The 13,666-nt window shown below is 47.3% G+C and overlaps 1 protein-coding gene across 5 annotated transcripts in view; it reads right to left on the bottom strand.

The window, feature by feature from the left end:
• Positions 1-8,281: 8,281 nt before the first annotated feature.
• Positions 8,282-13,666, bottom strand: part of slc41a2b (solute carrier family 41 member 2b) — a 28,941-nt gene continuing 23,556 nt past the window's right edge. For all 5 annotated transcript variants that reach the window (XM_034526163.1, XM_034526162.1, XM_034526166.1 and 2 more), the window contains one exon: positions 8,282-10,840. In XM_034526163.1, the coding sequence (XP_034382054.1) occupies positions 10,655-10,840 (186 nt within the window). In that variant the 3' untranslated portion in view covers positions 8,282-10,654. The remainder of the gene's footprint in view (positions 10,841-13,666) is intronic.

Raw genomic sequence — 13,666 nt, 5'->3', positions numbered from 1 at the left:
TAAAGGACTAGAGGACTAAATGACTAAAGGACTAGAGGACTAAAGGACTAAAGGACTAGAGGACTAAAGGACTAGAGGACTAAAGGACTAAAGGACTAGAGGACTAAAGGACTAAAGGACTAGAGGACTAAAGGACTAAAGGACTAGAGGACAAAAGGACTAAAGGACTAAAGGACTAAAGGACTAAAGGACTAGAGGACTAAAGGACTAAAGGACTAGAGGACTAAAGGACTAAAGGACTAAAGGACTAAAGGACTAGAGGACTAGAGGACTAAAGGACTAAAGGACTAAAGGACTAAAGGACTAGAGGACTAAAGGACTAAAGGACTAAAGGACTAGAGGACTAGAGGACTAAAGGACTAAAGGACAAGGCCACAGCTGGGAATCAGCTGTCAGCCCCTACAGGCTTTGAAACAGGCGCTTCAGCTGTTATGGTTCCTCCTGTTTATAGCGGCCTAGAAGAGATCCCTTCCCTGCATCCAATGGGGGACCAAATCCACGGTCCTCGTCTTCCTTTACTTGCATGACTTATTAAGCGTTTATGTAAACTTGAGATAAGGTCGACCTACAGATCAGACACCAGTTATCCTGAACCATGAAACTCACAGTGGAGAGATGACAATAATTCATCCGGACCGTGGTGGGATTTGAAGGCCAGCGTGAAACCCCGACTGACGCTTTGCTTGTCGGTGCCTCCTCGTCACACATAACAGAATCACGGAGCTCTGGGATTCAGGTCTCCCACATCTGGGCTTTGTGATTCTTCTTCTCTAGCCTCCAGGAGACTCAGGCGGAGAGGCTTTCCCCCTTCCCTTAAACCTTCGCTGCAGCACACGGGTCCGTGATGAAGGTCTCGCAATGCACACGTCAGGGAGGGCTACTGCTGTGAAGCATTATGCAGGGTTAGTCCATTTTGCGTTCATAAAGATTAGAAATTACCCGCTGATTTATGCAAATGGTGACATTTAGGGTTGATGGCGAAATGAACAGAATAGAGGCCCGTTTCTTCTCTTCACCACTCCGGCAGTGTGCGTCCCGAGGGTCAATGTGGCCATAAACGTGTCATGATATCAGGAGGGAGAATTTATCCTATAAAGACTTTTCGTGAGCCACACGCCCTGCTGAGGTGCCGATGGGCAACCCACCTCCGCTCCAGCCCGGCACAGAATGGCGAGCTTCAGGCTTCAGAGACCGATGACCGTGGGATGAACTCGAACGCCGTTCCTCCAGAGAAGCGTGATTGACGGCCCAGATGGCGCTCCGTGTTCTTACACAGTCGGACATCTTTTACTGCCCCGTGCAGCGCTCTGAAGGTGACCTCCGACTTCCCCGAAGAACAATTCAAAGCTCACTTCCTCCAGTGGTCGGCCCACATACTCAGATAACTTGGTTGTTGATGGTTGTGGAACTAGATCTGCTTTTATGGCTGTTCGCCGCCCACGAATGAACCGTCAGAATCCCCTCAGCAGCAGGTGTGCAATTCCATGCTGTTTCCACCCCGACTGCATACGACGGTGTACAGTAAAATATTAGCCATGAATCAATACTCTACAGGCTATATAATAATATGCAACTTTTCACCCTCACTTTATATGCCACTCCTCGTGGTGAGACTCCACAGGCCCTGGACCAACAGACGGGGAGAGCAGCCGAGGAGGCGGACGTGTGGATGGAGGACATGTGGATGGAGGACATGTGGATGGAGGACGTGTGGATGGAGGATGTGTTGATGGAGGACGTGTGGATGGAGGACATGTGGATGGAGGACATGTGGATGGAGGACGTGTTGATGGAGGACGTGTTGATGGAGGACATGTGGATGGAGGACATGTGGATGGAGGACGTGTTGATGGAGGACGTGTGGATGGAGGACGTGTGGATGGAGGACGTGTTGATGGAGGACGTGTGGATGGAGGACGTGTGGATGGAGGACATGTGGATGGAGGATGTGTTGATGGAGGACGTGTGGATGGAGGACATGTGGATGGAGGACGTGTGGATGGAGGATGTGTTGATGGAGGATGTGTTGATGGAGGATGTGTTGATGGAGGACATGTGGATGGAGGACGTGTGGATGGAGGACGTGTTGATGGAGGATGTGTTGATGGAGGACATGTGGATGGAGGATGTGTTGATGGAGGACGTGTGGATGGAGGACATGTGGATGGAGGACGTGTGGATGGAGGATGTGTTGATGGAGGATGTGTTGATGGAGGATGTGTTGATGGAGGACATGTGGATGGAGGACGTGTGGATGGAGGACGTGTTGATGGAGGATGTGTTGATGGAGGACATGTGGATGGAGGACGTGTGGATGGAGGATGTGTTGATGGAGGATGTGTTGATGGAGGACATGTGGATGGAGGACGTGTGGATGGAGGACGTGTTGATGGAGGATGTGTTGATGGAGGATGTGTTGATGGAGGACATGTGGATGGAGGATGTGTTGATGGAGGACGTGTGGATGGAGGACATGTGGATGGAGGACGTGTGGATGGAGGATGTGTTGATGGAGGATGTGTTGATGGAGGATGTGTTGATGGAGGACATGTGGATGGAGGACGTGTGGATGGAGGACGTGTTGATGGAGGATGTGTTGATGGAGGACATGTGGATGGAGGACGTGTGGATGGAGGATGTGTTGATGGAGGATGTGTTGATGGAGGACATGTGGATGGAGGACGTGTGGATGGAGGACGTGTTGATGGAGGATGTGTTGATGGAGGATGTGTTGATGGAGGACGTGTGGATGGAGGATGTGTTGATGGAGGATGTGTTGATGGAGGACATGTGGATGGAGGACGTGTGGATGGAGGACGTGTTGATGGAGGATGTGTTGATGGAGGATGTGTTGATGGAGGACATGTGGATGGAGGACGTGTGGATGGAGGATGTGTTGATGGAGGATGTGTTGATGGAGGATGTGTTGATGGAGGACATGTGGATGGAGGACGTGTGGATGGAGGACGTGTTGATGGAGGAGGTGTTGATGGAGGACATGTGGATGGAGGATGTGTTGATGGAGGACGTGTGGATGGAGGACATGTGGATGGAGGACGTGTGGATGGAGGATGTGTTGATGGAGGATGTGTTGATGGAGGATGTGTTGATGGAGGACATGTGGATGGAGGACGTGTGGATGGAGGACGTGTTGATGGAGGATGTGTTGATGGAGGACATGTGGATGGAGGACGTGTGGATGGAGGATGTGTTGATGGAGGATGTGTTGATGGAGGACATGTGGATGGAGGACGTGTGGATGGAGGACGTGTTGATGGAGGATGTGTTGATGGAGGATGTGTTGATGGAGGACGTGTGGATGGAGGATGTGTTGATGGAGGATGTGTTGATGGAGGACATGTGGATGGAGGACGTGTGGATGGAGGACGTGTGGATGGAGGATGTGTTGATGGAGGATGTGTTGATGGAGGACATGTGGATGGAGGACGTGTGGATGGAGGATGTGTTGATGGAGGATGTGTTGATGGAGGATGTGTTGATGGAGGACATGTGGATGGAGGACGTGTGGATGGAGGACGTGTTGATGGAGGATGTGTTGATGGAGGATGTGTTGATGGAGGACGTGTGGATGGAGGATGTGTTGATGGAGGATGTGTTGATGGAGGACATGTGGATGGAGGACGTGTGGATGGAGGACGTGTTGATGGAGGATGTGTTGATGGAGGATGTGTTGATGGAGGACGTGTGGATGGAGGACGTGTGGATGGAGGACGTGTTGATGGAGGATGTGTTGATGGAGGACGTGTGGATGGAGGACGTGTGGATGGAGGACATGTGGATGGAGGACGTGTTGATGGAGGATGTGTTGATGGAGGACATGTGGATGGAGGACGTGTGGATGGAGGACGTGTGGATGGAGGACGTGTTGATGGAGGATGTGTTGATGGAGGACGTGTGGATGGAGGACGTGTGGATGGAGGACGTGTGGATGGAGGACGTGTGGATGGAGGACGTGTTGATGGAGGACGTGTGGATGGAGGACGTGTTGATGGAGGACGTGTGGATGGAGGACGTGTGGATGGAGGATGTGTTGATGGAGGACATGTGGATGGAGGACGTGTGGATGGAGGACATGTGGATGGAGGATGTGTTGATGGAGGATGTGTTGATGGAGGACATGTGGATGGAGGACGTGTGGATGGAGGACGTGTGGATGGAGGATGTGTTGATGGAGGACGTGTGGATGGAGGACGTGTGGATGGAGGACATGTGGATGGAGGACGTGTGGATGGAGGACGTGTGGATGGAGGACGTGTTGATGGAGGACGTGTGGATGGAGGACGTGTGGATGGAGGATGTGTTGATGGAGGACATGTGGATGGAGGACGTGTGGATGGAGGACGTGTGGATGGAGGATGTGTTGATGGAGGACATGTGGATGGAGGACATGTGGATGGAGGACGTGTGGATGGAGGACGTGTGGATGGAGGACATGTGGATGGAGGATGTGTTGATGGAGGACATGTGGATGGAGGACGTGTGGATGGAGGATGTGTTGATGGAGGACGTGTGGATGGAGGACATGTGGATGGAGGATGTGTTGATGGAGGACATGTGGATGGAGGACATGTGGATGGAGGACGTGTGGATGGAGGACGTGTGGATGGAGGATGTGTTGATGGAGGATGTGTGGATGGAGGACATGTGGATGGAGGACGTGTGGATGGAGGACATGTGGATGGAGGACGTGTGGATGGAGGATGTGTTGATGGAGGACGTGTGGATGGAGGACATGTGGATGGAGGATGTGTTGATGGAGGATGTGTTGATGGAGGACATGTGGATGGAGGACGTGTGGATGGAGGACGTGTGGATGGAGGACGTGTGGATGGAGGACATGTGGATGGAGCACTTTAGTGTCTCCAGAGGGAGCTGAGAGAAGTCTGTCCTCAAGTGATGTCACTTGAGTCGGCGTCGATTGGGGATGAAGTTAGAAGAGAAGTTAGAAAAAGAAGTGTGCTCCCCAGTGAGGCTACATCATCTGCTAGCATAACTCTACAGCCGAACTGTGGGTGGTGGAGTTGCATTCTGGGTGATGGAGGCTCCAGATTTTGACAGTCGTGGACACCACATTTGTACAAATCAGAGCAAATAGCTCTTCTGTAAGAACTGTGAACACAACATGAACACATGTGGCTAACTTAGTATGGTGTTTGGTGTCGTGAGTTTACCAGATCTGTCTGGGAGAATATGAAATATGACTTACTTGTTGCCCTGGTGACAGCTGGCATAAGGGATGATTGACCAGTGTTGAAAGGTTTCGCTTAGACCCAATCCTGGCTGGCTGGAGGAAGAGGGACACTTGCTTTCCTCTGGAGTCAAGTGATGACATGTGAGGATCGAAGGAAACCTGAAGCCTGAGACGTGTTGTGACTTATTGTCCTTCTGTGGTGATGGGCAATTAGTGTGTGTGGCGTGTTCACAGGGTGGCACACATCCAGCTGTCGAGTTAGGGCTGTCGACGTCCCGTCTGGGTTTCGGGTCTTGTGCCAAACGGGATTGATAACCGCTTAAATAAAGACGGATGGACCGGCGTTTCTCTCCAAGAGCACTGAGAACCCACCACAGGCTGAGTCATCCGTCCTCGGCAACGGCACTATCGATCTTCCTCTGGCGAAAGTACAGTTCCTGTCAGTGTAAAAGATGGAGAACACGGTGGTGGAGATGGTGTGTGTGTGTGTGTGTGTGTGTGTGTGTGTGTGTGTGTGTGTGTGTTTGTGTGTGTGTGTGTGTGATGGGCAGAGGTCACAGTGTCACATCCAGGCTGGTTACCCCCTGTCTCTGGGTTTCTTTCTGAGAAATGACTGTTTGAAGAGGACGGGTCAGCTCCATAAATTCAACAGGGAAACGTTCATGTGTCCTGACTCCGGAGGAATGTCACTGCACGCTGTCAGGAACTCCTCCGTCGGCCCGATGACTTCACAAAGATGGCCGAGCGTCTTGCAGCAGCGAGAGCGTCACCCTCACATTCCAGGATGTTCCATAACTGGATGCACAGGTGCTGTCAGACATGGCGTGGCTTTAATCGATGCCCTCAAGGAGCTTTGGTTGTCTTTTCCCCAAAACCCTTTTTTAGACTTAAAGCTGTAGTCATTTACAGACGTCGTCATAGTAACACATCGACAGTTTACACTTAAAGAACAAAGAGAAGCACGTGACACAGGAAACAATTCGTTTGGCTTTAATCAGCAACTCTTCCCCATAACATGAACAATGCTCTTTGGTAGTAGACAGAATCTACCCTTCCTTCATTCAATGGTTTCAGATGCTCTGCCATATTTAAAATGGAAATAGTATTAAAAGGAATATTACTGTCAGGAAAGGGTGAATCTCCATCAAGGAGTTTAATATTAACTGAGAATACACACACTCAGCATTATGATGCTGTGAGCTGAGCAACGCGTTGACCCTCTTCATGTTTGCACTTCACTTTCTCGTATTCTCTTCCTCCCCATCCCCACCGTGTGGAGCCCCGCTCCAGATGTTGTGTTTTTGATGTCAAATGGCCTAAAAACTCATTTTCATACCGTTGGGCCACAGCCATAGTATTTAACACCAGCCTCTGAAGGCAGCTCTTCCAACTCCGATTGGCCGCTCTGGAAGACGACGTGAACAGTCTTTGCCCCCTCGTGACTATCCTCCCACTTCCTGTCTCCAAGAACTCTTGTTTTATGTTGATTGTATATATGTAATTGTACAAATGGAGGTAGCAGGGGGTGATTATGTCACGTGAAATCCCCCATGAATCTGTGAAGACCACATCAGACATGGTTTGATTGTTCTCACGTTGGCTCTTTTCCTCTATGGTGCACTTTAAGGCCCCGGGTTTGGTAACTGTGACACACTGTTGCAACATGCATTTAGCTCCACTGGCAAAACCCACGGGCCCTTGAGAATTCTGTTTCCCATTACGTAGTGCATGAAACATCAATTGTTTTCCTGAGCGCCCAGAGAGGTGCTGGCTGTGAGCTGCCAGACCTCTGAGTCTGTCTCCAAGGCTCTGCATTACCATACTGCTAACAGCCCCAAGGGTGGCTGAATGAGTGACGAGGGGGGGGGGGGGGGGGGGGGGGGGGGCTCTGGCCATGTCTGGATCACTGTTGCTGAGCTCGCAGACCGTACACCCCCCAACAAACCTCCCAGCTCACTTTATCAGGCTAGCACCGCATCCCATCGACTTGGGTAAAAATTCTCCGTCTAGACGCTGTTAAAATCAAAAACACAAGCTCATACATCAACTGAAATAAAAATAATTATAGCGTCACACTTTAATAATTAAGATGCACAGCCTGATGCTGGCCTGGAATGGGTTGTTAAGTGCTCTGATAATCAGGTATTTGTAGATGTCCTGCTATTATTATTGAACCATAGAACGTCCTTCAGCTGAAGGACTCTGTCAGACAATCCATAAGCGTGAATAGCGATATACATCGAGCCTTTGATCACATGAGAGGTAAGTTGTGAAGTGTTGTGAATGCTTCTCACCGTGTTCAAGGAGATAAGGGAAATCCATTAGTTATACAACCCAGGACTTTGACTTGGTATTAAGTTCCCCCTTTCCCTTTTGATCCCAGACTGCTTCTAACCGCTTCCTGTTGGCACCTTGTGACACCCAACTTTGAAGTTTCTTAGCGCCGCTGTTTTCATGAGAAGCCGCAGACGTCAGTGCTTTCATCCGTCGCTCACGGAGGAACGGCAGCTCGTCACGCTGCGGCAAATCTCTTCTGAGGGAACTTTGATGCTCAGTGGCGTTGCAGAGACGCGTAACGGCCAAATGACTGAGGTCATGAGTCCACATCCACAGGTTCTATTATATACATCTACAAAAGACCATATTTATTAAGGACAAAATCTATTATATTGTCTCCTGTGTGCATTTGATTAAAGAAAAAAAAAAAAGAAGCTTTTTGAACTTGCGATTCTCCCAAATATCATGTGAAAAGCACAGCACATTTTTCAATTATTAGTAAATATTTATAAAAAAATGCTTTTGCCAATCTCAGTTATTGTGTGAGAGCAGAGAGAAAGGTTCTGTTCTTCCCCTGGAACATCTTGATGTGTTGGTCGGCGTAGAAATGCACTGAAGCCCAGGAGAAGAGGCAGAGCGCTGCCTGGTGGTGTTGTCATGGAGACGGCCGCAGGTCGTAGGTCATGCGTGGGGATTGCTTCAGGCGAATCTTTACCGTTCATTTGCACCCCAACTCCTGCAGTAGACGACCATCGCGTGGCCGAGAAAAAGAACCACAAGTGAGATGCTTTTCATCAGAAGGACATTTATTGAGACAGTTTTGGCACATGAGCCACGAATGCAAATAAAGGGTTTCATAGCAAATATGACAACTTATGATCTCGTCTAATAGTTTCATGCCAGCAGTTTTCGTGACGAAACGCCTCAATAATATAATAGTCGTCGTCGTCGTCCAACTAAAAGTACAAAACTCATTGCACAGTATTACAATGCTGTAGAAAGAAAATTGCATTAATGGTGTGACGGAGAGAAATACCTTGATAACCAGTGAATCTCAAGAGGCACATTGGAGTTGATCAGAACGTTCACGTGCACACTATATGCTGCTGAGATTAAGGAGGAAGTTGGATTTAGGGAGGTCATTTTTAAGCCAGACGGATATCATTTCTCGGGAGTCAGAGACACATTGAATAATCGGGCGGCTTCATCTGGACCTTTTGAAACACATGAATCTGTGTTTAGTCCGGTCGTGTTGAAATGAGAAGGAAACCATCCCACGCCGACATGAAAACAGCTGATCAGTTGAGATTCTATGCACACATTATTGCATTGATTAGCGTGCGAACATCCGGCGTGGAATGTTTTCTCTCCTGCCGTCGGTGTGCACAGCAGAGGGTAAGAGACAAAGGAAGGACATGAATGATGGGATCATCACATAGAGAAGATGTCATGGTTTGTTTGATATTGACATAACATCAGGAGGCTGGAAAGATGGAACGGTACACACAAAGTGAGTTCATCTGTGGATTGGTTGACCTCCAGCAATAATTGACCATTCACTAAGCCCGCCTCCTCTTACTTCCTGTTGCTGATTTTCAAGGAGCTAATTTAGCTAACGTTAAATTCACGAGTTGGTCTTAGCTAGCTGATGAAATGATGGCTATGTACTCGATACTATGATAGAATACGGAGGCTGATGCTGTGTTTGCATGACGAGCCACAAAGCTACAGGTCCCAGGTCAGTTTCACTGGAAGCCGGAGACTTGAAGCTAAAGACTGACGCGCTTATGACCCCTTGTCTCTCCAAAATAATTCCCGTGTCACCAACACAGGAATTAGAAAAGACACCAACAGTAAATACATCAATACATTGTCATTGTATTGCAGTGTTGAGCTAGTTGGTTTGTATGATAAAGATCAGTTTCATGTTCATTACCGTTACGGTTGACCACTGAGCGACGTGTTTAGCCAACAGAACGTATCTCTGGGGACGTTGCTGGGGCTTCTGGACTAAACTTAATCAAATCACATGAATAGCAACTACAAAAGGTGGATGTGGTAGTCGTGAACGGGGCTTTTTTAATGTTACCCGTCACCCCACAGAGCAATGTACAGCTGTAGGTTAGACAAACGCAGACTGAGTTATGACTTTATGTAGTAAGCTAGTTAGAGCAGATAAAAACAATGTTGCACCACGTGCACACCACGTGCACACCGTGCACACCACGTGCACACCGTGCACACCACGTGCACACATAAACCCCAAAGCTGGCTGTACAGACCTGACACGCCCGGTTACGTTTGCCAAGCAATGATTGGACAAGGGGTTTAGTGAAGGGTCAATTCCCAACGGCTGGGTACCAAGAAGTGTTGAACTACAAGAGCTTTAACATTATCCATTCATTTCATTTTGAGCCTTTTTGTAATCCTGTCCATATTCTTATGTTAGCATCATTCATTGCAGAAGAAATCATTTAAATTCAGAGCTATAGAATTAGACTGGAATTAATTTAGCCTGGCAGAGAACAGTGAGGGACTAAAATACACCCCAAAAAAGGGAAAATTGGAACTGTTCTGTATGGAAAGAGCACATTTGGATACAGGGACAAAACAGACGCACAACAACTTCTCCCCCCCCTCCCCCGGGGGTTAGCTGGTAGACCTGCTAACATGGCAGTTCAAAGTGGTTGTTCAGTTGATCCCGGATAAACCTCCACCGGCGTCGGCTCTGTGTCCCTCCACTGACTTGGTGTTGCAGAGCCGCAACACACAAGGCAGGTAATGAAGTTTATGACACGGTGGTAAAGGCCAAAATATACACCAACAAGAGAGATATGTCCATGGAGCACCACCAGGTTCCCTGCTCCTCTCAGCAACACCAGCAATCAAATATGCAAGTGCTGTGATGCAAACTATGCAGATCAAAATATGTGCTGAGAACAGTCTAAACTTATGGAATATGATGTATTTTATAAAAAATAAAAATAATAAAAAATAAACAAGAGCAGAAAGAAGTTCCCAAAAACCTCGTGTGGTTTCAGTGAAGTGAAGCAGAGGAATGTGCTGGCCAGCGACACAGGGCACCCACGCTCCCACAAGGCTTAAGGGAGTGAGAAGTCGGGTGGAAGAGGCGGGGGGCTTTCCACCGCCGCCGATGCCGTGTTGTCAGTCGCCCACATCGCTGTCCTGGTCTCCTATGACCCACAGGAAGTGGAAGCTGAGCGCCAGCAGGGCGGTGCCCAGCAGGTCGCCCAGAGCCGTCAGGTAAGGGATGGAGAAGCTGTCGGGATCTTTGCCGCTCCGCCACATGGAGTGCACCATCCAGTCTGCTATGCACAGCAGCAGAAACACCTGGAAGACAAAGGCAGGAGGGGGGTGAGCATATTGCAGGAGGCCCACGCTGCCACTTCTCAGAGAGAACAGGCAGAAATGTATGAATGAATCAGTTTGGCGCTTTTGGAAACACTTCTTTGCTTTTTTGCTGAGAGTTTGACGAGTAAGTTGATACCACTCTAATGTCTGCATGGTAACAATGTAGCCAGAGCCAGCAGCTTAGCTTAGCACAAAGACTGGACATGGTAACATCCTGCTGTTTGCACTAGTTGTCTGGCAAACGGTCTCAGCCAAGAAACAGTCTGGGACGTAAGAGCAGGAACAAATGACACAGAGATTTAATAAGGTTATGAGTGAGCTTCGGAGGTACTGGCTGGTTCACTTGTTTCTAGCTTTCACACCAAGCTAAGACGACAAATAATCCTATTTCCCAACATGTCAAACTCTTCCTTTAGGAACTACATTATAGCAGAAAGAATACTACAGTATAAATAAGAAATACAAATATTTTGAAAATATTAATATTTCCCTGATACAAGCTACAAACTAAAATAAATGGGAGGAGATTCAGTGTGTGCGTTTGTGTATGTGTGTGTTATTGTTTTAAGAAACACAACTGTGCTTAGCATTTGGCTCAAAGCATCATGGAGCATACCACCTTACAGAGCCACGAGCTTGGCTACAAACTCTTCTTAACAACGATAATGTGGATACAAATAAACAAATAATGGTTAATAAACTAATATGTTGTAGAAGTGGGCCTTTTCTTATTCCTTTTGAGTGGTGAAGCAGCTCTTTTTCATGGCAAAAGAAAAGGGAATAAGGAGAGGCGGTCTGAGTGTACTCCTCTACCAAAGAATAGAAAGAATAGCAAGATGGAGACAAGGGACGCTTGTGTTATGAAGGCTGGGAGGAACAAGAGCTACCAAACGCTGTGCAATGGCATAAACACTTAAACTGAGAGGAGGAGTAATGGACAGAGCAGCAGACCGAGAGACCAGTTATTCATAATTCAAGTTTCCACGCATGGAGGCAACCGTGCCGAGAGTAAAAGAGAAGTCCATTAAAAGATAAGGAGGAGTCTATAATTTAAGGGGAAATGGGCTGTCCAGAGTTGTGTGCAAACATTCTAAAAAAAGGATGGCAGTCATTGGAAGATATTAACATGCCAGGGAATATGAGCAGCAGCGATGGTATCAAGAGGGAGCGGGGATAATTGATTATGACAATATATCATTTCATTAACACACTAATGCATGAGCTCTGATAACCTGCCGATGGCCCCACTGGAACGTGTCATGGTGGTGAACAACATGGCTGCCTGCCTTCCTGCCGTGGAAGCGTCTCCCGGGCGTGCGCTCAGCTTTTAAACCCGACCATCCACCGCGCCGACAGACTTGTGTTCACCATGACGTGCTCTCAGTTGGAGAAATCGTTGCTTTTGTAGCATCATGTCTATAAACTATACACTTAGAAACTGGTCCTGTTGATTCTGCATAGCAACAAGACTTTGTACCCGGAGTATAATCAAGTATAATCGACCAATCACATCAAAGAGGCTGAACGCATTGGCCAAAATGCAATCTTAATAAAGTAAATAAAGCATCGGGAAAAAAATTATTTAAAAAAAAATCGTTAACGGGGGCCAAATTTCATTAATTTGTGTTCATGAATCAATAACGAATATAATGATGCCATATAACAAAGTTCTTAGACCTAAATCGGACTGCGTAAGGGAGAGAAAATGACAGAGTTATCAAAAAATATGATTCATCTGCCAATATGTTATGGTGATTTGAGGGCAAACAGCATTATTTTGTGTTTATTTAGTTTATGTTGCTGCTGTATGTGGATGTATTGAACACCATTAGTGATATACAAGTGAAATAAATAGCGTGTTACATCAGAAAAACACAAATCATAGACGCTCCATTTGGAGATTTGCCTAAATTGAAGAGATTTCTAAAAATGTTTTACTTCTCTTTATCAAATTCAGACTTTGCAGAGAGACTATTAACATATTGTGGTATGATACCAATTTTAACCAGTAACACAGTGTACACAAATTATGCTCACAAGCACAAGTGTGAATGAAACCCCAGCAGTCCAACCATATAGAACTTAGAAAGAATGAATCAGGTTGTATGTTAAATCATTTCAAATCGTATCATATACTGATTTCATTGCCAGGGATAAAACCGCCGATCCTCAACTTTAGTTTTTTGTTTTTTTTCCTCAAACAAAAGAAAGAAAAGGAGGCAAAGACGGAGAGAAACTTGAGAAGTTCCAGGCAGTCAGCCTTTCAAGGATTAAGATGCATCTAATTGCCACAATTTGGCAAAACAAATGGAAAATGGGAGACAAATATAACACCGTGCATTCCATCCGGCAGCTCGTCCTCCGTCTCGGTGTTCAATGCCTCCATCAGGCCCGAGTGTCTGCAGGACTAAGCTGTTTGATCTCCTGAGATGGCCCAGCTTGCCTGCATCTGCCTCCGTGTCAATTTGGCCAATTACACAGGCGGCAGAAATGAGTCGGACTGCTGCTCGGCTTGGTGGATGCTGGGAGCCGAGTGGGTGGAATGCAACTCCTCCGGCTCTCTAACAAACACAGTTGGACAGATTCAGCACCGACTTTAATCTTTCTCCTACGCATCTCCGAATTTTTGCCGCAAAGTTGCTCGTACCAGTGTTCAGTCATATTCAAACTTCTTTGCTGTCGTAAATCCCTTCAAACTCATGAAGTAAAGTAAATAAGAGCTACCCGTTTGTGAGATTTGATTAGGATAATTTACCATATAGGTCCACTTGTTACACTCCATTTGTGGACAAGTATTATTCACAA

This window comes from Cyclopterus lumpus, chromosome 23 (assembly GCF_009769545.1).
Source record: "Cyclopterus lumpus isolate fCycLum1 chromosome 23, fCycLum1.pri, whole genome shotgun sequence".
Taxonomy (NCBI): Eukaryota; Metazoa; Chordata; class Actinopteri; order Perciformes; family Cyclopteridae; genus Cyclopterus; species Cyclopterus lumpus.
The sequence above is the reverse complement of the archived record's forward strand: the minus strand, read 5'-3'. Positions and strand labels throughout refer to the sequence as shown.